This window comes from Panthera onca, chromosome D4, assembly GCF_046562875.1.
Source record: "Panthera onca isolate mPanOnc1 chromosome D4, mPanOnc1 haplotype 2, whole genome shotgun sequence".
Taxonomy (NCBI): domain Eukaryota; kingdom Metazoa; phylum Chordata; class Mammalia; order Carnivora; family Felidae; genus Panthera; species Panthera onca.
This window is the reverse complement of record NC_138351.1, coordinates 92,676,470-92,704,465: the sequence shown is the minus strand read 5'-3', so window position 1 is coordinate 92,704,465 and position 27,996 is coordinate 92,676,470. Positions and strand designations below refer to the sequence as shown.

The following is a 27,996-nucleotide window of genomic DNA, read 5'->3' as shown; positions in this document are numbered from 1 at the left end:
GGGTGGGGCTGTGAATCCCGAGGGCCTGGTTGCCCCTGAAACTTCCGGGACATCTGCAGGAAGGCCAGCCCAAAGAGCGTCTCCGCCGCTTGGCACCGGAAGCCAAGGATGTGCGTGTGAGCGGGAGGGCGCGGGGGGGGGGGGGGGGGGGTGGCCGGGGGGTGGGGTGGGGTGGGGTGGGGGTGTGCTCCCCACCCCCCGCGCCGTTCTGGGACTTAATACGTGGTCTGCAATAGCCAGGGAGGGCTTGTGCTACCGGGCCAGTGGCATCGCGGCTGAGGCTCGGGGCGGCAGGCTGGGGTTGGTGGGGGGTGGGGGGTGTCGGGGGGTGGGGTCAGGCCCGGCCTCACAGCCAGCGACGGCCAAGTTGCTGGGGCTGAGGTGGAGGCCACTTTCCCCCTGCAGCTCTGCTGGACGGCAGCTTCAGCGTCAGGAGCCTGGCGTCGAGGCCCCAGAGCCCTGCCTTGCCCTGCGGACTGACACCTGGGAGCTCACCTGTGCCCGCCCGCCTGGGAGCCCCAGGCCCCGCACCCCCTACCCCCGGCGGCCACCTCGTGCTCACCGGGCCCTATCCCTGCAGCGAGCCGCGGAGCTCCCCGACCGGCCCCCGTGGGGACAGGGAGGCGCGGAGGGCTGGGCGGGGCCCCGGTCCCGGCCCCGGGGCCAGGCTGACGCGCCCCGGGGACCCCACCATGGTCTGGGGGCCCGTCGGGCGGGCGGGGCTGCTCAGACGTCGGTGCTGATGCTGCGGCTCCGGGAGAAGGCCTCCCGCATGGCCGAGAGGCGGTTGGGGTTGAGCGCCTGCAGGCCCCCGAAGGCCCCCGGCGGCGGCTCGGCGTCCTCCTGGCTGACGCTCTGGTAGGCCACGCGCTCGCCGCCGTTGCGCACGTCCTCGTCCTCGGGCTCCTGCAGGAAGAAGGCGGGCGGCTCGTAGTGGGAGCAGCTGCGGCAGAGGGTGCGGGCCTGCGGGCTCTTCTGGCTGAAGGAGGTGGAGGCGGCCGGGTAGAGCGCCGGCCCGTTGGTGAGCACCAGGCTGCGGCCGCAGGGCAGCGGAGGCGGGTTCGCGTGCACGGCGAAGTCAGGCTCCTCCTCGTCCTCCTCCGACTCTTCCTTGCAGCAGTAGTACTGCGGGCAGAGGGCTGGTGACCCGCGGCCCGCCCGCCCTCGCGTGCGCGCGCACGCATGCACGCACGCATGCGGCCAGACGCCCCGCCGGTCCCCACGGCAAGCTGTGCGGGCGGGGAAACCGAGGCCCAGGAGGGCCAGGCAGCCTGAAGATGGGCGCTGTGCTGTGCATCTGGGCCTGCTCTCGGGGTTGGGGGGCACTCGGAGGGCCGTCCGGTGTGGGTAGGGAAGGGAGAGCCCAGGGGGCCAGAAGCGAGGCCCAGACGCTTACTCCTGCTGCTCTCCCGCATGGCAGCTGCGTGCGCCGTCGGCCAAGTCCCTTCCCCTCCCTGAGCCTCCTCGGCCTCGCCCTGCGGGGGGGGGGGGGGGGTTTGGGAAGCCCTGGGAGGGGTGAACCCTGGCAGGTGGGACCCAGGCCGGGGCGGTCTGCTGGGCACTTTCTCCAGCAGGACCTGCCCCTTCCCCTCTGGCGGGGCCCCAGCCCTCCTCGCGCCTCCCTCAGCGCCCCCGGGGGGTACCTGGAGCCGGCAGTAGCACAGAACAGCGATGATACAGAGCAGAATCACAGTCGCCAAGATGCCCCCAGTGATGACCACTGTCCCGGCTGTCATCCGCCCCCTTCTCCATCAACAGCCTGCAACACACATCACCAGGTTTCCCCGCATCACTGCTTCCTCCTTGCAAGAGCCACCCCTTCTGGTTTAGAAAGTCGAGGAGACTGGCCCAGAGGGGAAAATAGAATCCCCCGGGGCATGTGCGCAGGAGGCAGGGGCAGGGGCCGGGCCGGGGCTGGGCCGCGGTGCAGGGCAGGCCGGCCCTGCCCCTCCGTCTCCGGGCCCTGCGTCCCACGTCTGGAGAGGGCGATGCTAACAGGACGCCCCAGCCCGGCTCGCGGGGCTCCGGTGAAGATTTCGGCACTGAGCGTAGCACGCTTTCAGGGAATGGCGCCCTTCCAGGCTGGCTCTCCCAAGCTCACGCATTTCTAAATTCACCCAAACACAGTCAAGCTGAACATATGGTTTTGTAACCGAACAAGATCGTCCTTATTTTTCCAGATCATTAAATTTCCTTCCTCGACATCGCTTCTAGCCACGTCCCGTCGTCTGACACAACCCGTCCGGTTGTGGTAAAACACACATAACGTGAAGTTCACCACCACGACCGTTTTTAAGTGTGCGGGTTCGGTGGCGGTAAATACTCAACACCGCTGTGCAACCCGTCTCCGGAACTTTTGTCTTCTTTCATGACTGAACACCAACCCTTTTTTTTTTTTTTTTTTTTTTTTTTTTATATTTAGGTTGTTTACATTAAAAAAAAAATACTTTAAGTGGATGTTTTAGTAAGTGTTTTTGCAGCTAAGTGACGGGAGCCATTTCAGCTACACGGCCGGCTGCGATTACTTGTTCAGGAGAAGTTCCTAGAAGGGGGATTTCTAGGCCGAGGGACAGGCCCTTTGTAAACTCTTCATCCTGGAAAATGTCACACAAAGGCAGAGAGAACGAGCACGTGTCACCAGCCGTGTTTCTGTTAGCTTTTCCCTCCGTCCGGGCGCTGAGAAACCGGTTCCAGAAAAAAAGCATCCTGCCTCGTAGGCTCTTGCGATGTCCGTCCTCGAGACGGCCTGTTTCAGGGGTTTAACATCTGGCTTGCAAAGTTCCCGTGTGCCTGACGATCACCTCCCACAGGCCAGTAGTCGCTGGCTCGGGCACCCCTGCCTCGACTGGCCATCCCTCATTTTCTTTTGCAGGGGGGGCAGTGTGTGTGTGTGGGGGGGGCGATTGAGCGTATTAAAGGAAATCCCGGAGCGTGTCAGTTTACTCATAAATCCTTCAGTGCAAAAGCTGACAGATGAAGACTGAAAAAAACAAAAATCAAAACCATAAACGCCCTGTGTGTGTTCAGCTTCCTTCACTCAGCTCGAAAATGTCTTTTTACAGTTGCTTTGTTCAAATCAGGACCCAGTTACATTTGGCTCTTTTGACTCTAGAACAGTTCTGTTCCCTCCTCTCTCGCCCTACGCACCCCGCCGCTGTTGTTTATAGAAGAAACTGGGTCGTTTATCTTCACAGAATTTTCCATGTACTAGAGCTGGCTGGGTTTCCTCGAGTGGCTTCGAACACTCTGGCGCTGTTTTGTCTTCTAAACTGGCTTCCTACCCAGTCACCGTTGGGGGCTGTGACTCTGTTCTGCCTGCCACCACGTTGAGATCAACGGCTGGTGGGTCCAGCTGCCGTCCGTTCCCCCGCTGGCCCTCCACCCGATCGACTTACCAGCCCTTGGGGATTGTGTCCTAGATCCATTATTTAATTAGGGGGCCGCAAAGAGTGGCTTTGCGAGCAGTACGGTCTCTCCTGCATTGACTAGCCCTGGTCCTTCTCTGAAGAACTTTCCCTAGTACCTACGTAGTTATCCTGAAAATACAGCGTGCAGAGGAAAGGCACAGGTGCTCAGCTCTGTATCAATTTTCAGAAGAGGGGGGTACCCCCAAGAGGTTTGCGGTGGTTTTCTAGTATCACTGTGATCTCACTGACTTTTATATATTTAATGTAGTTCAGTCCACATTTTAATGTTCAAATGATCCCATTGGGACTGTGGGGTTGGAGGTCCCTCCACAATGGCTCCTGTGTTATTTTGATGGGACCCCCACTAATCCTTGATGGCATTTTGCTTTACATTTTTTTTTTAATGTTTATTTATGTTTGAAAGCGAGAGAGAGACAGAGCACACGTTGGGGAAGGGCAGACAGAGAGGGAGACACAGAATCCGAAGCAGGCTCCAGGCTCTGAGCTGTCAGCACGGAGCCCGACGCGGGGCTCGAACCCACGAACCGTGAGATCATGACCTGAACCAAAGCTGGTCGCTTAACTGGCTGAGCCACCCAGGTGCCCCGATATTTTGCTTTTAGGTACAAGGTGTCCCAACTAGGGAATACTTTTTTTTTTTTTTTTTAGGAAGAGAAAAATAAAACGTAAGTTTCTATTGACTTTATTCCTTATTAGTTTTTCCCTGTTATATATAATAACTTAAAAATAACGGTACCAGGGGCACCTGGGTGGCTCAGTCGGTTAAGCGGCCGACTAACATGTCCACTGAACATGTCCACTGAACAGAACATATTTATTTGTTCTCTTTTTGTTCTCACCCCCTCAGGAGTGGATAGTAACAAGACTATTTCAAAGTCACTTGAAATAATTCTTAGTATGGTTTTTCTATCCACTCGATACTCAGGTTCATTCATTCCAGTTAGTTCTTCCCTTTTTAAAAAATTGGTTTAATTTTGCATTTTAATTGTAGAAAACATCCGGTTCCAAAGTCAAAAGCATAAAACCAGGTACATTCAGGGGTCTCACTTCCTGTCACTCCCCGGCTCTGCCCCAGAGGGAACCATTTTACTTGGTTCTGGATTTATCTCCCCATTGCCTCTTTTTCTTCCTTCCTTCCTTCCATGTTTATCTTTGAGAGAGAAAGAGTGTGTGTGAGCGGGAGGGGGTGGGGCAGAGAGAGAGGGAGACCCAGAATCCGAAGCAGGCTCCAGGCCCCCAGCCGTCAGCACAGAGCCCGACACGGGGCTTGAACGCATGAGCTATGAGATCATGACCTGAGCCAGCTGGACCTCAACCGACGGAGCCACCCAGGCGCTCCCCACTGCCTCTTTCCAAAAATATAAGGAAATAGACCCTTCCTCCCTTCTCTGAAGCTAAAACGGCACTCTGTATAGACTTTCTGTACCTTCCCCTGCTTCACCTAGCGGTCTGTCACTGCGTGTACCATACGCTCCCCGGTCACTCCGAACGTCCCCAGGGACCCCTCCCGAACCTGGCTCCTTTTCGTAGCCGCACCGCACTCCGCAGTGTGGGGGAAGCCCCGCTTGCACAGCACATTCCATGGGTGGGCATTTGCACTATTTCCTACTTCTTGAGACGACAGGAATGTGCAAGGAAGGGTTTCACGGTGTGCACGTTTCTCAAGTTTTTGATAACCCTTGCCAAAGACTTGCTGGAATCTGGGCCCGTTTTTTCCCCTCCAGGAACGTGTGAGAATTGACACGGGATTTTCAGACTCAAGATCTGAGCAGTTGGTACGTGGGGAGCGAGGGGCTGCACCCCTGTACGTGCACGCGGCTGGTGGCGCCTGACCTCAGTCCACAGTTAACTCCGAGGAGCCCCTAAGAGTGACCTCCTTCGGCCCCGCCACCCCTCTGCCCTGGCTGTGCTCACCCCCCAGGGCAGCAGTGTGGGCAGGGGCAAAGCTGGGATGGGAACCCAGACTCCGGACGGATAGGCAGACAGAAAGGCAGATCTGTACACACCCAAAGTGATGAGCCGATGAGACACAGACTCACAGACGGCTCCGAATTCAGACAGAGGTGCAGACAGGCAGATGCAGACGGGGCCCGAGTCAGGAAGACACAGCACAGGCCACACAGACAGACAAAGCAGGAGCCCCAGGGACCCCCACATTCCTGGGCGCCCTGCCAGGCGGCTCCCACCCACCTTGGCCCCCAGGGCGGCTGAGGCCAGCTGGCCTGCCGGCCCCACCAAGGGTGCAGGCCGACCTGGGGCCGGATCCAGGGAGCAGGGTGTGCTGGCGGTGGGGGGCGGGGCTGGGCAGGGGCCAGGCCCGCCGTCCAGATGCGTTTCACGCTTTTCACTGAGGTGAGGCAAAGCAAAGCAAAGCAAAGCAAAGCAGGCAGATGTTGGCCTCACTCCCCCGCGCCCTTCCCTCCTGTGGGGCTCACGGGATACCACAGCTCACCCCAGCCTTCACCTGACGCGGCCAGAAGGCGGCAGCGGGATGGACCCCAGGCAGCGGGATGGACCCCAGGCAGCGGGATGGACCCCAGGCAGCCGGGTGGACCCCAGGCAGCCGGGTGGACCCCAGGCAGCGGGATGGACCCCAGGCAGCCGGGTGGACCCCAGGCAGCGGGATGGACCCCAGGCAGCCGGGTGGACCCCAGGCAGCCGGGTGGACCCCAGGCAGCAGGGTGGACCCCAGGCAGCCGGGTGGACCCCAGGCAGCGGGATGGACCCCAGGCAGCCGGGTGGACCCCAGGCAGCGGGATGGACCCCAGGCAGCGGGATGGACCCCAGGCAGCGGGATGGACCCCAGGCAGCCGGGTGGACCCCAGGCAGCCGGGTGGACCCCAGGCAGCGGGATGGACCCCAGGCAGCCGGGTGGACCCCAGGCAGCGGGATGGACCCCAGGCAGCCGGGTGGACCCCAGGCAGCCGGGTGGACCCCAGGCAGCGGGATGGACCCCAGGCAGCCTGGTGGACCCCAGGCAGCCGGGTGGACCCCAGGCAGCCAGATGGACCCCAGGCAGCGGGATGGACCCCAGGCAGCCGGGTGGACCCCAGGCAATGGGATGGACCCCAGGCAGCGGGATGGACCCCAGGTAGCCGGATGGACCCCAGGCAATGGGATGGACCCCAGGCAGCGGGATGGACCCCAGGTAGCCGGATGGACCCCAGGCAGTGGGATGGACCCCTAACGTGTGTGGCACCGCGGGAGGGCACAGAGGGCACTGGGACTCTGTGGACGAGGAAGCGGGTTGGGGCGGGCTGGTCCACGCACACCCTTCCAACAGACGGGTTCCCCTGCAGCCGGAAGCCATACCTGCCCCACTGCCAGCCACCTGGGATCCGGGGCCTCCCAGGCCCAGGGGGTACCAGTGTCGCCGCTGTCCTGACTGGCGGGATTACATCTCCCGCCCCCCCCCCCCCCCGCCCCGCATCTGCAGAGCGACTCATTCTGTGACTATGTCACCTTTGCTGGGGTTTCGGCTCTTTGTACCCCAGACGGTAACTGTGTTCCTACTTCATCAGTGGGAGAACTTAGCTCGAGAGAGAGCGTGCAGGGATTAGACTCTGCTGGGCCGTTCGGTGCCCCCAACACCCCAGCACCCAGCAGACCCCCTGGGGCCAGCCTGGCTCTGCCCTCAGTTAGCACGGGGCTTTAAACGCCTCCACGTGTCCGTGCCTCAGTCTTCCCCTCTGCACGGCCAAGAGAGCAGCACCAAGTGTCCCCCAACCCCGGCCAGCCGGGGTGCCGTGCTCCGGCTGTTACTGTCAGTATTTGGGTCCCTGTCCGGCTCGGGCTCCCCTGGCAGGTCCCGGAGGGTGCTGGGGAGTGGCCGTGGCGGCCGTGGGGCCTCTCTCCCAGGTCTGAGATACGGAAGGCCCCTTGCTCGGCCCGGCTGTCGGGGGCCCTCTGGCGGCAGTCAGCCTGGTGGTGTGGTGGGACGGGTGCCGGTGCGGGCCAGGCGCCCGGGGCTGTCAGCAGCCCCAGCTCCGACACCCGGGCCACGTCCAGCTGGAGTGTCTCAGCCTCGCTCTGCAGATACGCGCCTGCCGAGGGGCAGCGACACCTGCGACGGGGCGCCAGACCCGGGGCCAGGCCCGGCCAGCAGGCGCGCACGCGGCCGGCGGCTCTTCTGGGGCCCCGGCCTGACATCGGTCCATAGTTAACTCCGAACAGCCCCTAAGAGCGACATGGCCTCCTTCGGCCCCACCCTCCTGCCACCCCTCTGGCGTGGCTGTGCTCACCCCCAGGATGCCCTTCCCTCTGCCTCCGCAGAGCCTACCCTGCCAGCCGGGCCCAGAGCGTGTCTCCTCCTCCTCCTCCTCCTCCTCCTCCAGGAAGCCTTCCTGCACTTCTCTAACCTTGAAATGCCAGTGCTGGGATGTCCCATTCCTCTATTTAGTACAGTTGGGTGGGAACGGAGAGGCCGAGGACAGTGCGGGGCCAGGCGGGACCCGTCCATGACCTCACACAGTGAGTCAGCAGAACGGCAGCCAGAGGCCTGTTTCTCCGATTCTCACACCGGCCGTCCTAGCCGGACCGTCACCTTTCGGACCTCCTTCCTGTGCCTGGGGACTCTGCCCCACCGGACACCATGGTGATGAGCCTGAGGGGCCCTCGTCCTGCCCGAGATTGGGGGTGGGGGGGGGGGGCAAGCGAGGAAAGTCCTGCCGTACACTTGCTGGTCACCCTGGGTCAGAGGCCTCTCTCGGGCCTCAGTTTCCTTGTCATTGTATTATGGGCGTGACGTCACTGCCCAGGGTGGGAGAGGTGAGAGCCGCACACACGTGGACGCATGCTTTCCTGGGGGCCCGGAGGACGCCGGGCCGGCCCAGTGGCCGCTCCCTGGACACTTGCGTCCTGAGCAGGGTCGTGCTGAGTGCCCAAGAGACCAACGGGGGGTTCCAGTGGGGGGCAGGGCTCCACACAGGTGGCACCACACCCAGACGCCCACCGGGGGCTTCCTGGAAGGATGGACTGGCCGGGCTGGCAAGAGGAGGGGGCGGCTGTGGGAGGAGGGACAGCAAAGCAAAGGCTGGAGGCAGAGAGGAGCCGGCAGGCCCAGGGACAGGCTGGAGGAGGCCTCTGACACGCGGTCCCCCCTCGGCTCTCCCTGAAGTCTTCGCCGCCCTGCCAGCCAAGACGGTTTGGCCAGGATCGCGCTGAATTGTTAATCTGCCCCCTGGGACCATAAACGGTTTTAAAGCTTTATAAACGGCTTTACTTCCCTGTCCCCACCCTGGAGTTTTCCAGGGACAGGCTGAGGGACGGCCCGTCTGTGCACCCCCACCTCCACTCCCAGAGTCTGCGGAGGGCGCCACCCCCCTCCGGTGGGCACGGCAGGCGGGCGTGGGGAGCCGGCTGCTTTACGAGCCCCGGGCGTCTCCTGCCGGGGGTGGTGGCGGGGGCGGGGCGCAGGAAACACCTGGCCTCAGAGCCAGACGCCAGCCCTCCACCTGCCTCCCCCCCACGAAGCCCCCTCCCCGGCACAAGACCCCGCACGCCTGCCATCTGGACGGCGCGTCCTGCGCTTGGCTGCAGACGCTTCTACTTCCCTGCTCCCCTCGAGCCCCGCGCGGCACAGGGCACCGGGCTGTGCCAAAGGAAGGCCTCTGTCCGCCGCGTTCACCTGAGGTGCCCGGTGCTCCTTGGGGCGCCAAGGAGAAGCCAAGCCCTGCGTCCTTGCACGCCGGCCGGGCCTCTGGCTCGTCTCGGCCAGTGACTTCCAAACCCGCCGGGCACCAGATGCAGGGGCGCCTGGCAAGCACGGCCTCGCGGATCGGCACGGGGGCCCTGGAATCCGCTCGTTTAGTAAAGCAGCCCTTGCGACCGAGCGTTGATGGTGCCGCTCACTTCCGGATGGGGAGACCGAGGCTGGGGGAGCCAGGCTTAGGCTCCTGCCGCCCCGCAGGCCTTTCCCCATCCCGCCGTCTCGGCAAGGGCTTACGGAGAGCCGGCACGCCTTTTCCTCCACAAACACATCTGTCTGGTTACAAAAGCGCTCCTGCTACCTGGAAGCCCGAGGGCCCCGTGGTCCGCGAGCGAGAGCGTCCGCGCAGTTCCTGTCTAGACCTCCTCCACATTTGTTCCTAATTTCACGCTCCGCGGGCTCCCAGATTCCTGTGTTTGGTAATAAATAGACGGGGAAGTGCTCGGCAGCACTGTGGCTGGTCTCAGAGATATTCTCCAGAGCCCGGCTGGGCTGGGCTGGGCTGGGCTCGGCTGGCGGCCTGGACGGGCGGTTCCCAGCGGCGCCTGGAGATCTCCTCTCCCAGCTCCTCAGAAATGCAGGCCCACCTGGAGCGGGGCCCCCCGCGAGCCAGACCCGCGCCCACCGGCAGGGCAGGCCGGGGCCGGAGCGCGCCGGGGCAGGGGGGTGCTGGTGTTCAGGAAGCCGGGGATGCCCTGGGCTGGCCTGCTTCGCGGCCTGGGCTCCGTGAGGGACCGCGGGGACGAGCACAAGGCCCGCGCTATTTTGCTGGCTCTCTCGGGGGCTCGTAGACTTGTAGCAGTTCTCCCCAGACCCCCGCTGAAGACCCCCCAACCCGTCCCCGCCGCCTGGGGCCAGCGCTGTGAGAGCAGGTGGTTCCCCGCTCCGTTCCCGCCGCCCAGCCCAGCCCGGGGCGCACAACAGACACTCGACGCTCACAGGGACGGTGAGCTCTTGAAGAATGAATCGAAATTTCCAGGACGGACCCAGCAGAGCCAGGAGCGCCCGTGAGAAGGGGGGCGGTGTGTCCCTCTCATTTCGCCCCACGGCTCCCCCCGGGTGGCTGCCCCACCCGCACTCCCCAGGCCGTGGGGGATGCAGGGAGCGGATGCATTTCTTTGCAAGATCCCCCCACCCACAGCCTAGGGGCAAACCGAGGCCGGAAGAGAAAAAACAACGCACCGAGCCAGCAGAAAAGCCCATCGTGATGGACACCTTGTCTTTGTGCCCCCTCCCGGCTGCCGAGCCGAGGCCGTGGACTACAGGGACAGGATTCAGGGCAGACTCTGGGCCCTGGAGGGCTGGGGGGCCTGGGCCACGGCCAGGAAACTGGAAGGAGCTGCCTCGCCCGACCTGGACTGGCCAGGGGGCTCGGCATCCCCACTGCCTGGGGAAAGAGGGCGCCCCCAGCTGGGTGGCCTTCCTGCCCCCTCGGGCACGGTCCCCAGGCACTTGCTGTCCTCTGCCTCAGGCACCTCTGGGAAGGCAGAGAGCGACGAGAGGTAGCCCTTCCTTCCCTCTGCCACAGAGCCATGCCAGGGTCACCTGGGGTCCCCCCGGCCCTTCGGGGGCAGTGGGCAGCACATCGGGCCAGTGGGAGCTACCGGGCCAGGCTAGGGGACACCTACGAGGCAGGCCACCACACTGTCCCTCTTGCAGTTGGTCCTGGAGGCCCCGCCTCAGCACACCGTCCTGCTTCCAGAAGAGTGGCCAGTCGGGGTGCGCTGAGGCATGCGGTCAAATGAGGCCGGATCCCCCGGCTCCATGGGGACCAGGCTTGGTGGTGTGGAGGGCTGGGAGCATGTGGCCGTGCCCTGTCTGTGCAGATGGGTGGCTGTGCCCCCCAGACAAGGAGACCTACCCAGGGTGACCCTGGATGCCTGCCACAGAATGAGGGCTGAGCACAGGCCAGCGACCCTGACCTGCCCCCTCGGGCCCCAAGGTGGTGGGGGTGGTGGGGGTGGTGGGGGATGGGAGGAGGCGAGGCACCCCGTGTCTGATGTTGTTGAGCTCAGCAGTGTCTGGCCCTGGGGCCCCAGCAGCCCCCAGACCTCTCCTGTCTGACGTCCTGTGATCTGTCTGAAAGATGTACGTGTGTCTGTGAGGACAGTTCACACCCGTGCGACTCCAACGCGGCAGAGAAATCCGCCCTTTAGCAAAGAGGCCGCCCAGAGGTTCCTACCCTGCCCTCCCGCCCATGCCGCCCCACTGGGGCTCCTGAACCTAAGTCTGGACAGGTCACTGCCTCCCTCAAACACCCTGGGTGGCTCCCCGGTACCTCACATTAGCAATAAGCACACTGTCCTGTCCTGAGCACCCCCTGTGCCTGGCAGGGAGTGACAGTCTCCACCAACATCTCTAATCCCTAGGAGAGTCTGAGCAGGTATCATCACCCCACTTTACAGACAAGGAAACGGAGCCAGAGAGCTGCACAGGAGGTCACATGGTCCGGGGTGAGGGAGCTGGGGGTGAACTTGGGTGTGCCACCCCAAAGCTGGTGTCTTGTCTTTCCCCCCTTCTCCTGGCTCCCCCCTACACGGCTTGCCTAAAGAAGGGGGGCAGGGACAGGGGCGCTCTCTCCTCCTTGCCCACTGGACTGACGGACGATAAGCCCCATGAAGGCAGGAACCTGGTTCACCACGTTTTGTGGCCCTCCTGTCGCTAGGGGTCAGCATAGTGCAAGGACACAGAAGGAGTTCTCAAACGGGGGGGGGGGCGGATTTCTGAAATGAACTGGGGTCTAATTGGCGAGCCCCCACTGAACAGGCCCAGAGCTTGGGAAGGGAAGGGACGGGGCTTTGCCACTGTGGCTCTCACCTCCCGCACCTGCCTGCCCCCCAGGGTGTCCTGGGCAAGTGGGGGAGGGTGCGGCAGGCACAGAGTCTCGGGCCAGGCCCGTGCGGGGTCCCCGTCGGGAGAAAGGCAGGCGAGGTGCGCCTTCAAGAGCTCTGTGAGGCTGGGGTGTCCCAATCCGTGTCAGGAAATGGGGGGGGGGGGCAGCTCAACCGTAGTCCGCACCGGCCTCTTCTCTCCCTTAAAAGTAACAATGTGTAGACGTTGGGTCTGCAAAACCCTTTCTGTTGCTTGACTTAAATTTTTTATTTTTATTTTCAGCTTCCTCTTCCAAGAACTGAGTGCAGCTGGCACCACGGGAGTTTCCGTTTATTAAACACTGACTGCGTCCCGGCGCTGAGCCGAAGGCTGTGCCCTTGACATTTCACTTAACCTCATGGCTACACTCAGCCCAGGCCCCGTGAGTGTCTTCACGCAGAGACAGGGGAACTGAGGCCCGGAGAAGGTGGTGCGTCCAGGCCTGGACGCGAGGAGGAAGCACAGTCAAGATCTGACGCCAGGCCTCTGCCCGTCGCCCTGGCTCAGCACCTCGAGCTTGATGAAGCCCTAAAGACATTCAGTAGACCCCTCGTGGTCTCAGCCCGGCAGAGCGGAGCAAACAGGGCTCAGGGATGCTCAGCAGGGATCCCCCATCCCAGGGGATTCAGGGTTCCCCGGGGGGGTCTCCCTGCTCTCCTTCTCCCCGCCCCCCCCATCGCTCCACAAAGCTTTGCATCCGATTAGCACGGGGTTCCCAGTGTGCACCACTGCACCTTGGCACTGTCCGCCCGTGTGTGCAGGGACAGCGACCCCGTGCTTTGTGCGCCCCACACCTCGGCCTGGGCCAGGCCGGCTCCCCACCAAGTGCCAGTCCTCACCTGGGCTGCGTCAGCGTTCCCGGGGGGGCTCTGGACCACTGGGCTCCCCCTGGGAGTTTCTGGGGTACACTGATGCTCCTGGGACAGGGGCCACAGGGGCCTGTGGATCAAATCACGTGCCAAGGCAGAGCCCTTGGGAGCTGAACACGTGGGGAGGGAAGGGAGAGGGGAGACTTTGGGGCCGTAGATGAGTTTGGGGGGAAGAAGACCAAGCCAGCTGTGGAGGGGCTCGCTGGAAAGGGCAAGGGAAGGAGGGAGACTGAGGAGACCCTGACCGCGTTTGCTCTGCTCCTTCTTGCTCCGGTGGTGTGCCACGGGGAAAGCCCACTGCTCCTGGAGAGCCTCGGTTTACGCATCTGTGGAAGCGGGGCGGTGGTGATGCCCGCATTCGTGGTGCTTGGGGAGAATGCACGCACCACCCCGTTTAAGCCTGATCATCATCCTCGGGGTTGGAATTTTTAACCCGTTTCACAGATGAGAAAACCGGGGCTGGCGGAGGTGATGTGACCTGCCCCAGGGCACACGGCCAGTGAGGGGCAGAACCGGGGGCCCGATGAGGGGTCGGGGGGCTTTTACAGAAATGCTGGCTGCCTCTGGCATCTCACAGGATTGGACAGGCACCCAGCCCATCACTGACAGCCCGTTGTGTGCTAGATCCCGCCCCCAGGGCCTGGGGAGGGGTTGGGGGGGCGGTACTCAGCCATCCGAGCCATGCTCGGATGCCCCCACTGGTCCAGGACCCCCAGGTGGGTGTCTCCACGTGGCAGGGATGCAACTTGCCCAAGTGCAGAGAGCAGGGGCAGATACCCCACGGCGGCGAGGCCCCGCTCCGCCGTCCAGACGAGGCGCCCACGTCAGCTGTTTCCCTCCTTGCAGCCGATGTCCCTCCCGTCCTGCCCGTTAGCTCCCGAGGAGCTCAGCGGCCTCGAATCGGCCGCCTCCGTCACATCACTGGAGCCACCGTGGCCGATGACATCTGTTCTCCCACGGAACCCTCACCGCAGCCCCTGACAGATTCCCGCCGCCCGAGGCCCGGCTCGGATGCCTCCTCCTCCAGGAAGCCTGGGCTCATGCCGGTCGGCGCTGGTCTTTCCCTCCCGGCCCTGCTCAGCCTAGGAGTCAGGAAGACTTTGGTGTGAATCCAAACTCTCCTCCCTACTGTCAGGGTGGCCACGGGCCCCGGTCCCCTCACCTTTAAAACAGGATGTTAACGCCTGTCTCCAGCTCCCCTCCCTCCTCCTTCCTCTCCCCCTCCCTCCTTCCTTCCCTCCCTCTCTCCTCCTTGCCATAAGCACCATGAGCGCGGGCAGCCTGCCAAACACTGTGCTGTACCGAGGACACAGAAGTGAGTGGGGGTCGCCCTCCCTGCCTCCTCCTGGCCCTCAGGAAGCTGGACTGTCGGGCAGGCCAGACGTGCACCCTTGACCCAGAGCCTTAAATGCTGCCCGTGCTCTGGAGTTGCTGGTGGCCTCCACGGAGCCCTCACTGACCTCCTCTCCTTTGTATTTCTGTCCAGAAGCCCGTGACTTCTCTCCTCTTGGGCTGTGAGCTCTGGGGCCCGGCCCATCTCGGCTCCCAGCCCAGGGTGCTCAGTGACAGCTTCCGAAGAGATAAGTGGGGGCCTCGGGGGCGAGGTGGGGGCCGGGGGGCATTTCTAAGAGTATGCCAACAGGTGTCGTTTTGATTGTTTTTTGACAACGCGAGCCCCTGCACGGAGACTGCCCCGTGTTGGCTTTCCTACCCGTGTCTCATGTCTGCACGTTCGGAGCCACGGTTCGCCTTTGCAGACGCCCCCTCCCCCCCCCTCCCCCACTACAGCCAAGAATCCCCCTGGAACTCAGGCCTGAGCGTGACTCTCCTGGTCTAGGCCCCAAACATCTGCGTGTCCCTGGCCCTCCGAGCTGGTCTCTGATTTTCTTCCTCAGCTCTGCATTTTCTATTGCCGCCATGCTTCTTAAGCCAGTCTGGCTGAGAGGTTTGTTCCCTGGGCCTCCCGACCACAAAATGCACGGTCTTGCCTCTGAGCCTTTGCTGGTGCCATTCCACGCGCCTTGAACTCCCTTCCAGTTCTGCTTATTGAAACCCCTGGCTATTGGTCAGCAGGCTCCTTGAGTAAGCCCTTCCTGCCATGGACACAGCTCCCCCTTCTGGGATCTAGTGGCCCTCCCTGTCCCTACTCTGTGCTTGGCGTCGATCATTTATCGACAATTCAGCTGCAAATATTTATTAAGCTCCTACTGCATCCTGGTTTCTGCTCTGGGTCTCCGCCTTTGAAACAGCAAGTGCAAAGGCCCGGGGGCAGGCAGAGCAAGCTGGGCTCCAGGAGCCGGAGCACAGGAGCGGCAGGAGGAAGCGGCACAGGGTCGGCAGAGACCAGGCTGCACAGCAGGGTCCGTCTGCTCCCGAACAGCCTCCACGGAGCATTACTGCCTGTCTTCTCACGGCTTCAATTTCATGCCCCCTCCCTCCTGAAATGCCTTCTAGATTCGTCATCCCTCACCTTTGGATGTGCGTCCAGTCTACCTGAGGTTGAGACAGAACCATCGGAAAGGATTCTAGAGAACGCGGCTCGGCGCTCCCGCGGGTCCAGGGGGAGGTCCTGCTCCCACCTGTCGTAGCTCCCGGAGCACTGGCCACAGAGCTCAGAAGGGCTGGGACTGGGTGCTGCTCCGGTCCTGCCCGACAAGCCCAAAAGCTCGAGCCGAATGAATCGAAGCGTTTCCAAGTAACAGCCACAGCCCGGAACAAAGCTCACGAGTCCGCACAGGGGTGTGGCTCCCAACCAGCTGGGAAGTTACCTGGCCTGCCAAGAAGCCAACGATACGATCCATAACGGGGAGAGAAGTCAGGCCGTCGAAACTAACCCAGAAACGGCACAGATGACAGAATTAGGAGGCGAGGACATGGAAAGCGTTACGACAGCTGTCGCCCCCGTGGTCAGAACGCGGGAGGAGAAACTGGGCACGTGAAGCAGAAACACAGACGACGTTAGAGAGAACCGAACCGAATTTCTAGAGATTAGCGATTTCTCAGGTGAGAAATACGCCACGTGGGAGTAACTTCAGAGTCGATGCTGCGGGAGAAGGGGGCTTGGGGGCCCAGGTAGAAACAGCCAATGAAACAGCAAAGGGACAAACCCCCGACCGAGGAAGCGGGGCTCCGGGGAGAGGACCGGAGCCCCCAGAGGAAAGCGGGCGCAGAGAGGTGACTCATGAGAAGAAATGTTGCTGGAAACTTGGATCCCAGACCCTCCACAAACCGGAAACCCAAGAAACACGAGGGAAGCCGCGGCGAGGAACGTTCTAATAAAATCGTCCAAATCCAGCGATACGGTGAACATCGAAGACAGAGGAAAAGGCACGTGAGGCGCAACGGAGGCACGCACAGACTGCGGTGGGAACGGTGAACGCCAGGAGACAGCTGGCAGCAAGTTTACAGTAGGGGGAACACCAACGTAGAATTTTCTATCCAGCAAAACTCTTCCCGAAATTAACACGAGAGTGGCATTAGTATCGTCTCCTCTTCTCGACGACAGAGTCCTGGAGGGCAGGATCACAGCGTGGCTCCTCGCCAGGGCACGCTGCTTGGCTCTATTGCTGGAAGATTCTTCTCACTGGGTTTGGGTCTCCAGCGGCCCCATCTGTGCACGTGTTGGGGAATCGTGTGGGAAGGACTCCGTTCTATGGGAGTTGGGTGGAATCTGGCTCGTTTTGGGGGAGGCCCAGTGGAGGGAGCAGCGGCCCTTCGGGGGCTCTCCCCACGGGGGACCCCCAACTTCCTGGACCCGAGCCCTGCAGAGTGAGCTCAGGGGGTGGGAGGTGCGGGGCGCCTTCTGTTATGACCGCCTCGCGCCTTGTATTGACCTTGCCCGTGCCCACAGGAGTGTAAAAAGCAGAAAAGAAATCTGCTTGATGTTTTAAAAAAACAACAAACCAAATATATACATATGTTTTAGCTGTTCACAAGGTTACAGCAGTTTCCATGGCTACAGCTGTAAGCTGCGTGCGGGGAGGTAAGGAGGTGGGCTCTCCTTAACCCAACAGATTGGGGCACTTGGACAGTTTCTGCCGGGGACCCAGGCGCCTGGCCGCCGGACTGGAGGGAGGGACGGAGGGAGGGAGGGAGGAAGTGCGCAAGAAACGTCAGCTGTCTGCCTGCGCCCCCGGGACCCGTTTCAGTGGCGACTCAGGACAGACCACTTGTGTCCTGACGGCTCCCTGCAGTCTGAGTTTTCAGGTACAGACGGCGTCTCCCCAGAGAGCGGCCCCGTGAGTGAGGAAGACAAGAGTCACGCTCATTCACAGGTGGGCACCGAGGTCACCCAGGAAAGCAGGTCGGAGCAGTGACCCACTGGGCTGCTGCCTGACCTGTCCAACCCAGGACTCCTTCCCGTGTCACGGCCTCGGGCTACCTGCACGCGCCGGTGGCCTGCAATTCCCGCCCTGGCCAGGACGGCCCAGAGCAGCCGGTGGGGCTGGCGCCAGCCGTGCCCTAACGAATCCAGGCAGTACCTCCTCACCCCAGAGCTGTGTGTGTGCATGTGCGTGCACGACATGTTTATGTGTACGCGCATGCATGTGCGCGTGCCATGTGTTTGTGTGTACACGCGTGCGTGTGTGTCCATGTGTGTGTGCATACGCGCGTGCATGTGTGCGCCCATGTGTTTGTGCGCACGTGCGTGCATGTGCGTGTCCAGGTGTGTGTGCGCACATGTGTACGCCCATGTGTGCGCGCGTATGCGTGTGCATGTACACGCCCATGTGTCTGTGCGTACGTGCGTGCATGTGAGCGTGCCCATGTGTTTGTGTGTACACGCGTGCGTGTGTGTCCGTGTGTGTGCATACGCGCGTGCATGTGTGCGCCCATCTGTTTGTGCGTACACGTGTGCATGTGCATGCGCCCATATGTTTATGCGTACACGTGTGTATGTGCGTGCGCCCATGTGTGCGCGCGCGTGCGTGCATGTGCGTGTCCAGGTGTGTGTGCACACGCACACGTGCACGCCCATGTGTTTGTGTGTATGCATGTGCATGTGTTTGTGTAGGCATGCATGTGTCTATGCATAGGTGTGCACGTCTGTGTGTATATGTGTGTGTTGTACGTGTGTGTGTGTGTGTGTGTGTGTGTGTGCGTGTGTGTTGTTAACCTTAAAAATACAATAGCCAGTTATTTCACCAGCAAAGTGGGTTTATTTGGGAACAGCAAAGAATCGAACTAGGGAAACTTAGGGTTTTTCCGGAGCTCGCGTGTCCTAAACTGCAGTTCTCGGCTAGTTCTTTTTTTAAAAACATTTTTTAACGTTTATTCATTTTTGAGACAGAGAGAGACAGAGCATGAACGGGTGAGGGTCAGAGAGAGGGAGACACAGAATCTGAAACAGGCTCCAGGCTCCGAGTGGTCGGCACAGAGCCCGACGCGGGGCTCGAACTCACGGACCACGAGATCATGACCTGAGCCGAGGTCGGCCGCCCGACCGACTGAGCCACCCAGGCGCCCCTCTGCTATTTCTTTATAACCTTGTGTGTGTGCATCTACATGCATGTATATGTGTGTGTACACACCATGTGCATGTATATGTACCCACATATGTATGTATAAGTGTATGCAGCATGCGTATTTATATCCACATGTGTGCCTGTATGCGCGTGTATGCATGTATATGGCATGTGCATTTATATCTGCATGTGTGCCCGTGTGCGTGTGTATGTGGTGCTGATGGTGAAGGAACAGCAGGTGAGTCCAGGCAAAGGTGAGTTGAGCAACCCGGAGGTTCCAGAGGGACTGGCTGGACGGTCCAGCAGCCGGTGGGGGGGGGGGGGGGGGTGGGTTGGGCTGTGAGCTGCCACCATCCGTCCGGGCACTCCCCTTGGAGTTCAGATGCCCCCAGGGGACTTGGCACCTACCAGGGAGCCCCCCTGGATCCCTGCCTTGGTCTAAGGTCAGTGCAGCTCATTTAAGACAGGCCCACCTTCTGCGCTGGGGCTCCAGGCAGGGTCTGGAGCTGGGTGGGGAACCAGAGGGCAGGAGGACGGGGCGGACGGCCAGGGCACTACTGGAGCCTGGGAGGAGGGTCCGGACAAGCTGGTAAAATGCTGGACTCCCAGGGACTTAGAGCCACGCGGCTCAGAGTCTCAGAGAATCAGAATATCTGACCAAGAGTCCCCCGCTTTCCCCCGCACACCGGGAAGGGACTTCGGACGTTACCCGGTCTAATCACCGGCTCAAGGAACAAAGGGACTTTCCCTCTTGAAATCACAGTTCATCCAAGACAGCCTGAGCGGTGGGATACACACCCTTAGGGGATGGGGGACGGTGGGACCCCCTCGGCTCCGGGCCACATTCCAGGGTTCGCTTCTCCCCAGGGGTCACCCCAAGTTCTCTCCAAGTACAGGCCTCGGGGAGCCCGAGGCGGCCCCACCTGCCTGGGCGCACGGACGGATCCTGGGGGCAGAGGCCTCACCAAACGGCGGCCGTCAACCTGGCCGGCCCCACCCCCACCCCCACCCCCACCCCCACCCATTTCTTGGTTCCTCTGACATAGTTTCACGGGCTCAAGTGCCCCGGGGCACGGGCACAAGCTCGCCCTGGTCCCGTCTGGCACCTCTGCTCTCCGCAAGGCTCTGCCAGCTCGGCGGCCGCCGTGACGCCGTTGTCAACTTCTGGGGGCAACTCTGCCGCCCTGAGCAGTCCTTGGTGGCCCAGGCTTCAGCAAAGACCCTGCCCGAAGCGGTTTGTTTCACATCAACTTTCCTTTTTAAGAAAATTGGGCTCAGCCATTTTTAAGTGAGTGTAGGCGTGTTGTTGAAAGGGCCCGTCTTGCAGATTGAATGATTTTTAAAAACCCGGAGGCCTGGCCGGGAGCTGAGGCCTGGCCTGGGTGACCCACCAGCCCTGGAACCACCTCACCCGACGCTGAAATTCCTGCAGCTGGAAAACGGCAGGTGCCGCGCGGAGCAGACCCTGTTCACCTCCCAAACTGCTTCGCAACTGGCTGCACTCTTGCCACGCTGGCTTACTTCCCGTTTCTGGAACGTTCTGAGTCTTCCTCCCGGAGGAGGTTCTGAGTGTTTGGAGGGGAGACCCTGATGGGGAAATAGATGTCATCTGTGGCTCTAAACATGGGGTGTCTCAGTCCGGGGAGAGGTCGGGGAGAGGCCACGGCGGCCCCTGGCAGACAAGGTGGGGGCGTCAGAATGGCACAGAAGCTCCCAGCCGTCCGGTAAATGTCTACCAAGTGCTCCCATCCACGTGCCCGGCACTGCGCCTGGTTCTGGGCGCACTGGCGGACAGCATCCACAGGTGCGCTCCTCAAGGGGGCCCCCCAGCCTGTGTGCTGACGGAGACCAGTCAGGAAGACCCAAAGGGCCAGTGTCACGGTGGGCCCAAGGGCATGTCATGGGGCTGAACCTCCCGGGAGGTGACGTGGGGTCAGGGACACGTTCCTGAAGCACACCGTGGCCAATGAGATCTGGTCTTCAGGCAGAGAGGGGAGTAGGCGGGACTGCCCCCCCTTCCCCCCCAGAAGGAAGGTTCTGGGCATGTTCCAGAACGGGAAGTAAGCCACCATGCGGGAGCCCAGTGGGGGCGGACAGGCCAGTGAGGAGGTCGGGGGCTTCGCAGGGTCTGTGGCAGGCAGGGCCTGCTAGGCTGCAGCCGGGGTCCGCGCTCTGTCTTCAGCTGGGACGGGATCGAAGCAGGGTTCCGACCCCCAGCTGCACAGATGACCGGGAACCCAAGTTCCATCACAGGTGCTACTCAACAGGCCCTCAGAGACCCCAGAATCTAGCACCAGGCCCCCTCTGTCGTGCTCCTACCGGGCATCCGGGGTCTTACACGGGGGTGAAGAACCCTCACCACCACCCTGCGAGAGGGGCACAGCTATCTGATTTCTGTGGACCGGGAACGTAGGGCACAGAGAGGGCTCACCAGCCCGGAGGACCTGCGCTGGCGGCTGGGCAGAGTCGCGGGGTCCTAACCCTTGTGCCTGTTCAGGGCATCCCACAGATTCTTCAGCCTTGCTGGACCCCTACCCGTTCGCTCCCACGCCTCCCTCTTGCCCTCGGGTCTCACGTTCAACACTGGGGATGATCCCAGAGAGAAAAGGTTGGACGTGGAAAAACAAGACAGCCTGGCGGCAATAAAACCTACCACAAAAGTGATCATTCAGGACGCTGCATCGCAAAACAAAAATTGTCCTTTTGAAACAGAAATCTGTTTAGTAATTAGAGGGAACTCTCGTGTGGGAAGTTCCACGAAGGTAAAATTAAAGTTGCCTATATTTTTAATTTTGTAAATGGGTTCGCACTGAGCCAGGAGCCTTCTGTATAATGAGTGTTTTAACCAAACAAAAACTCCAAGCACAGGTAAATACCACAAGTTCGCAATTTGACGATGTTACAAAGAAGTTGCTGTTTTTTTCTGCGAAATATTCGACTTTTTTTTCCCCCCTGTCCTCCTTTGAACCAAAATTGGATCATCATATCCTGGAATCAGCCCTCTCAAAAGCCATTGCTGGTTTCGCAATGTTTCGAGGGGAGACCCTGCCAGCAAAAGACATGTGGGTCCTTCCCTAAGCCAGCTGGGTCTGCCGGCTTCTGGGAGCAGCGGGGGGCAGACGCCCTGCAGAGAGAAAGGACTTCTGGACTAGGCGCTTGCCTTAGAATCTGAAAAATGAGCATCTTTGCTGTAGGAAGGTTCCCGAAGGTATCGAGTCAGTGCATTTGCCAACAGCAAGTGAAAGAACTGGGAAAACGGGGAGTAAATGTGACATTCCAACACCGCGAGGCAAGGCCTCTGACAAGTGTCAGGGACACATTAATGATGCGTCCCAGCCTCCTCCTACGCCCTGGGACACACGCTCCTGTGCTCCGAGCAGCCTGGCCAAAATAACCTGAGCCAGCGCTAGGGGGATGTGCTGGCGGGAAGCACAAAGCCAGAGCCGGCTGGCGCCCTGGAGTTGAGGCAGGGCCGTGGGGCCGTGGCGGGGGCTCGGCCGCGGGTCCCTCGCGTGTGTTACTGGGGCGGCGGGGAGCCTTTTTGAGCCTGGCAGAGAGACCAGAGCATGAATGCCGACCTCAATCACAACAGATTTGAGGCTCCAAGCCAATGGGACCACCAGAAAGTGGCCAGCTGGATCCCCCCACCCTTACAGGGCACGGACTACTGGACACGGTCGGGGTATCTTCTGTGAGTCACTGATTACCAAAGTCAACAGAGAGGCGTCTTGCGTCCCAGGGATGGCAGAAATGCCCCGTCTCCCCCGGCACGCTTGCTCCTCCCCACTCCATACTCCTTCCGGGCTTAGCTCAAGTTCCACCTCCAGGAAGCCCTCCCAGACTGCTCTGACCCATGGGGTATCTTCCTCTGAATCTGGGATGCCTGCTGCCCCACACCCGTGTCACAATCCATCGGGAGGTGCTTTGCCCAGCTCTCTCATTCTAGTCACAAGTGTGCACTCCCCCCCTGGAGTCCCCCCCCCCCCCCCCACCGAGATCCTTCCCTGCTGGGATCACACCAGTGAATGAATCAATAAAACTACGCGGCACAACCCAAAACCCAGGATGACCCACACGCCTGCTCACTAACACGGGGCCAGGAAACACCAGAAGACGGGTGCTGATGCGGGGAGAGGGTCCAGATCTGCCGACAAAAGAACAGGGAGGAACACAGGCCGAGGAGCCCCTGGGTGATGGATCCCCGGCCTGGGGGTGGGTCGAAGCGGGGGGGGGGGGGGGGGGGAAGCCCCGGGCTTATAGTTTGTGAAAAACAAACAAACAAACAAACAAAGGGATGGCTTGACTTGTCTTTTACAGCCAGCACCAATTTATTTCATTTCAAAATCCCTTTAACGTATTAAAATTTAACATATCTCAGCTAAATGCGTAAGCCTGGAGGAGACAGTCACCTGCGATGGCTTTCCTCCGCTGTTTTTGTGTACAGAATGTCTTCTGGAACAGCGTGTCTCCAACTTCACGGAGCACAGGGATCGCCCGGGGAGCCTGTTAAACCAGGAGGTCTGGAGGGGGTCTGAGGATCTGTGCTCCCAGCAAGTCCCCAGGGACGCGAGGCTGCTGGCACCCACCCCGGGCAGTACCGTTCCACGTGCCAGTTCGGACGGGGTGCACGGCCAAGTACAGCAGATGACGATAAGTAATAAGAAATAATAATAATAATAATAAAGGAGGGAGGACTGTTCCCCAGGGATCCCGGCCGCCAGAGGGCCCCACTGGCCAGGGCAGCCCGGGAGTGCCCCAAGGGTCACCTCTGCCACTGCTGTGGCATGCGGAAACTGTGGACCAGGTCGGGAAGAACCCAGATGCAGGCGACGGTCAGGGAGCCGGGGTGGCCCCCAGGCCAGTCTGCCCTGAGCCCACTCTGTGGCTGAGCCAGGAAACGAGCACCCACGGGGGCTGCCCCGGGGGGTGGACCTGCCCTGGAAGAGAGGTTTCTGTGAGCGCCGAACAGTGCCCGCAGCCCCCTCCCCGGCCAGCCAGCTGAGACGCAACCTAGCACGTCCTTCGAGGTGGATGTTAACATCGTCACCGAGCAACCCAAGGCCCAGAGAGGCCAAGTCACCTCACTAGGGACACTCAGCATGGACAGAAACACGGCTCTGGTCAGCCCCAACGGCCACGCTCTCCCCCACTCGACCACACCACCGGGGAATGGGGCGAACGAGGCGGCAGCCCCCGCAGCCTGGCTTGCTGTAGGGCCACCACCCAGGCCCCTGGCCAGCCTCCACGTGGGCCTCTCGGCTGGCCCAGGCTTCTCCCGCCTCTGCCACCTGGGAAAGCCGAGCACGGGGGTACAGGTGGCTGGCTAGACAAGGGCGGGGCCCAGTCCCGTGGGAACCCCTCGAGGTGGGTGGGGACCGTGTGCAGGGGACAGGCGGTAACACGGAGCCAGGCTGTGACGCCATGCTGCTGCTGGAACAGAAAAGTCTTCCTCGAGGCCCCCGGGGCGGCCTCCTCACCACTTGGGCGCGGCCCATCCTGCCTGTCCGGCCACGCCCGGGTCTCCGGCCCGGTCCCGTGTAGAGCAGAGCCCTGTGACAGGTAGATGTTCCGTCCCGGGCCTCTCCCACCACCCAGCACGCTGTCTCCTCGCCCCTCCCTCCGAGGGATGGTCGTTTCCGCCCACTTCTCAGTCCCCTGGTCCAGGCCTCCATCGTTTCCCTTCTGGCTGGACGCAGTGGCCTCCTCCAGAGCCTTCCTGCCTCCAGCCTCACCCTCTCCACGTAGCCCGTCGTGCCGCAGCCCGAGAACATTCCGTAAAGGCTACAACTGGCCGTGTCCCTCCCAGGCTCCCGACGTCTGTGGTTTCTGGGGATCTCTGGAGAAACCCACCCCCGGAAGCAGGGCTTACAAGCCTCGCCTGATGGGCCGCAGCCCAGAAGATCCCACAGCCAGGAACCAGCAGGCTTGACTCAGACCCGGGGCAAGGAGGTCAGTCCCCCTAGAGTTCTTCCTGTAGCGCCTTCCACCCTCAGAGGGCCCCCAGCCGGGGGTGGGGCTGGGCCAAGCCTGGGGGAGGGCTCGCCAGCTCGAGCCTGCTTGGGGAGGGGACCTAATTCCAAAGGGAACAAAGAGCTTTGCAAAGAGAAACAAGGTGCCCGCACCAGGAGCCTCTCCGCGCGGCAATGGGAGGACAGGAGCTGGCAGACGCCGAAGATGCCGGGCTTGTCAAACCCCCTTTGGAGCAAATCCGAAGGGACCGAGACACCGCAAGGAAAACCAGCACCAGGGGGAGAGCAAAGGCAGGCTGAGAAGCCCCCGGTCGCGCTGGTCTCAGTGGAGCGGACCCCGGGCTGAGCCTGGGGCTGTCCCCTGCCTCGGGGCGGGGGGGGGGGGGGCAGATTCACAGCTGCCGCCCTGTGCTGGCGGGGAAGGCAGGAGCGCCCTCAGTTTTGCACACGAGGAGGCTGACCGCTTTGCCCACGGTCGCCCAGGATCCGCACTCTCTGCCACACAAACTGCCTCTTACTGACGTACAGACGCAGACTGGCTATTTTGCAGAGGGTGGCCGGGCCAGGGGCTGCCGGGAGGACGGGAGTGGGGCTCTTTTGCCACCGTGCCTTGCCTCCTGCCCGAACTCAGATGCAATTTACAGAGATGTAATGACTCTCCCCCCGCAGCCCTGCCTGCTCCCTCACCCCTTCTGAGTGCTGCAATTATTCCTGGCTGGGTGTCGAGACCATCGCTCTGTGGAGCGGATCCGTGGAGCCCAGGGGCCTCTCTGCGGGACTGGGTCCCTGCCGTGTAGCCTCCGGGCCGGCCGGGCCATATGGCTCACCCAGAACCAGCACCAGGAGTCAGTGATTTAGAGCCGGCCCCCAAACATGCAAGGCTGGGACGATCACTTGAGTGGGGGGCTTGGGTTCAGATTTGCCCCGAGATTTCAAAATTCCTCTGTGCTCCCTCAATACTGCAGCTCCTCCCAGCCTTACACGCTCACTCTGGGGCCTCGATGAGCAGAGTGGTCATGGCCCATCAGGGGCATGGCATGAGCCACCCCATCATCTCACAGATGAGAGACTGAGGTCTGGAGAGGGAAGGTGACTTGCCCAAGGTCACCCCGAAAGGTGGACACAACTGGGCAGATGAGTCTTGGCTCCACGAGCTGTGCCCACCTTTCCCCGAGCGCCCTTCCTCCTGTTTGACGATTGTGCCGGTACAAGCAATGCGCGTCTGGGAGCTCGAGGCCTCGGAGGCTGGGAAGGGCTCGGTGGTGGACGCCCTCCCCTCTTCCCCTGGAGAGGCTAGAGTGGAAAAGCTGGAACATTTCCATAGCCAGCGCTCTCAGCAGAGAGTGCCAGAGAGCTCCAGAAAGACCAGCCGATGGTCCCCAGAGCTCCCCACGTCCGTCCCCATGCACCCCGAAGGCACCGAGGCCGGGAGAGCCTGTGGGTGGGTCCTTCCCAGACACCCCCAAACACTTCAGGAGACCAGTTCCAAGCTTTCTGAGGGAATCGGGACCAGTCAGCCCCTCTGGAAGTTCAGGTGGCAGGGAGACCAGAAGTCAGGAGGATGCAGGGCACAAGGCTCACCCTGGGTTTTTTTCACCCCGTCACGCAGGTGCCCCACAGCCGCGCCAGACGGAAACAGGAACAAAACCCCAGCTTGCCTGAGCCCCAGCCCCAGGAGCGAGATGGACTTGTCCCGAGTTCCCAGCACCCCAGCTCTTCCGAAAGCTTACGGTCAGTGCACAAAGAATTAAAGTCGGTCCCTCCCCTCGGCCCAGGAAGCACTGGTGCCACCTGCTTAGGTAAGAAGAGGTCTCTGGTCGTTTGGGCTCCATTGTCAGTGCCACTGGCAGAGGCGGCTGGATGCTGTCCTAGCGAGCGCAAACCTTCGGGGGTTGGAAGTCCTCACCGCACCTGGAAGCCCCCCCCCCACCCCGCCCTTCCCGCCCCAGGAGCCTGGCCTGGCCCGAGCAGAGGGGAGGGCCAGGGAAAGGCTGGCAGGTCGTCCCCTCTGGCTCTCCTGAGCTCCAGCTTCCCGAGGAACGTGAAAGGAGGGCAGGCTGGGGCTAAGGCCCCTGGGACACCCTCTTATTTTCAAGAAGGGTCAATGAACTTGACCCTTGAGACTGTCGTCACAGAGCGGTGGGGCTGAGATGCACACTGGCAGGGCTCTTAGTGCCCACATGGCCCTCGGCCTTGGGAGCACAGGACACTGGGTGGGATGACGTGGCAGAGCTGGGAGGGTGGGCAGGCAGTCTCTCCTGGAGTTTTGGTGTTTGGAGTCTTTTTATTCCTGGCTGGGGAAACCCAAAGGCCAGCCCCGTGCTCCTCCCCCCCGTTTAAGCTGAGATTTCAAACAGACAAAGGTGGGTGGGCGTGCGGCCGGTGGCCGTGACCGAGGTCAGCACCACCACTTCTGGCTGTGTGACCTTGGACAAGCGACCAAACCTCCCTAAGCCTCAGTTTCCTCCCCTGTCAAATAGAGCCAGTGCCCCTCTCTGATGGGTGTTGGGTGAATTGGATGAATGATTACACAGGTCAGGTGCCGAGCACGGTGTCTGGTCCAAGGCAAGTCTCACTGAAAGGTCTCGGCTCCTGGCACCACAGAGAACAGAGGCCAGGCTCCTCTCGGAAACTTTCTCTCCCCGATTTCCTTCATGCCCAGGCCAGGAGAGAGACCAGGCGTCCCTTGGCACCGTGGGTCCCCACCTCCCTCCCTGCCTCGCTGCCCGCCTGGGTCTCCGTTCACAGTCCACGGCCTCCTCCCCAGGGGCGCACGTCCAGGGCAGATGGAGATGGGACGGGTGGTGTGGCCCGGCAGCTGCGTGGGGCAGGGACCCGGCTCCACACTGCCCGGCAGGCTGCAGCGGGCGCCCCAGCCTTCGTGGGCACTGAGCCGGGGCTTCCCTGCCTGCGTCCCCGGCGGCCTCGGCCCCCTCGCCCCGCGACCGCTCGGCCCGCGCTCGGCCCTTACCTTGAACCATGGGAACGGCGCTGCCCCCGGCCGGCCGAGGACTTGGGCGCACGTGACGGGGCGGTCCGGCGTCCGTCCCGGGCAGGGCGCAGCTAGCGGCGGCCGCTCCTGCCCAGGCCACGGCTGCGGCGCCTGCTGGGGCCGGGCGGGCGAGGCGGGCGCTGGGGAGGCCCGGAGGCCCGCGGGAGGCGACTGCGTGCCCGGGCGGGAGCCCCCTGCCAGCTCCGGCTGCGGCCACGGCTCCGGACGCGCAGGCTGGCTCCCAGCGAGCGGCACGCGCGGTTCCAGCCCAGTCCCGGGCGCGGGGCGCGCGCTGGCGGGAGGGCGCGCGCACGAGCCGGCGGGGAGCGCGCCGCCGGCCCCGCGCGCGCCGCCGTCGGGGGCTGCGGGGAGCCGTTCGGGAGCTGTCCCTGGTGCTGACCGCTCGTCCGCTGCGGGCCCAGGCCGCGGGACCTCCCGCCCCCGCCCGGCGCCCCGCGGGGCTCCCGTGGCTCTGCGCCTGCTTTCTGGGATTGGGAGTCGGGCTGAAGCTGCTGCTGCTTGTCAACAGTGCGACCTTGGGGCAAGTTCCTGACTCGGGGAGTCTCTCTGGCTCTCACCTGTGAAAGGCGCCATAGCGGTGCCTGCAAGGTTGGTCTGAGAACGCAGTTCAACCAGGTCCAGGGGCCTGGCACACAGTGGGGGCTCAGTAAACTCTGGCCTTTTTCATGGCTTGT

General features: G+C 62.0%; 1 protein-coding gene across 1 annotated transcript; it reads right to left on the bottom strand.

The window, feature by feature from the left end:
- Window positions 1–141: 141 nt before the first annotated feature.
- On the bottom strand, window positions 142–27,676 carry FAM163B (family with sequence similarity 163 member B). Its single transcript, XM_078436265.2, has 3 exons — window positions 27,281–27,676; window positions 1,644–1,759; window positions 142–1,125 (listed from the first exon to the last, which is right to left on the bottom strand). The coding sequence occupies exons 2-3, from the start codon at window positions 1,734–1,736 to the stop codon at window positions 727–729; spliced, it is 492 nt and encodes a 163-aa protein (XP_078292391.2). The 5' UTR covers window positions 1,737–1,759; window positions 27,281–27,676; the 3' UTR covers window positions 142–726.
- Window positions 27,677–27,996: the final 320 nt, after the last annotated feature.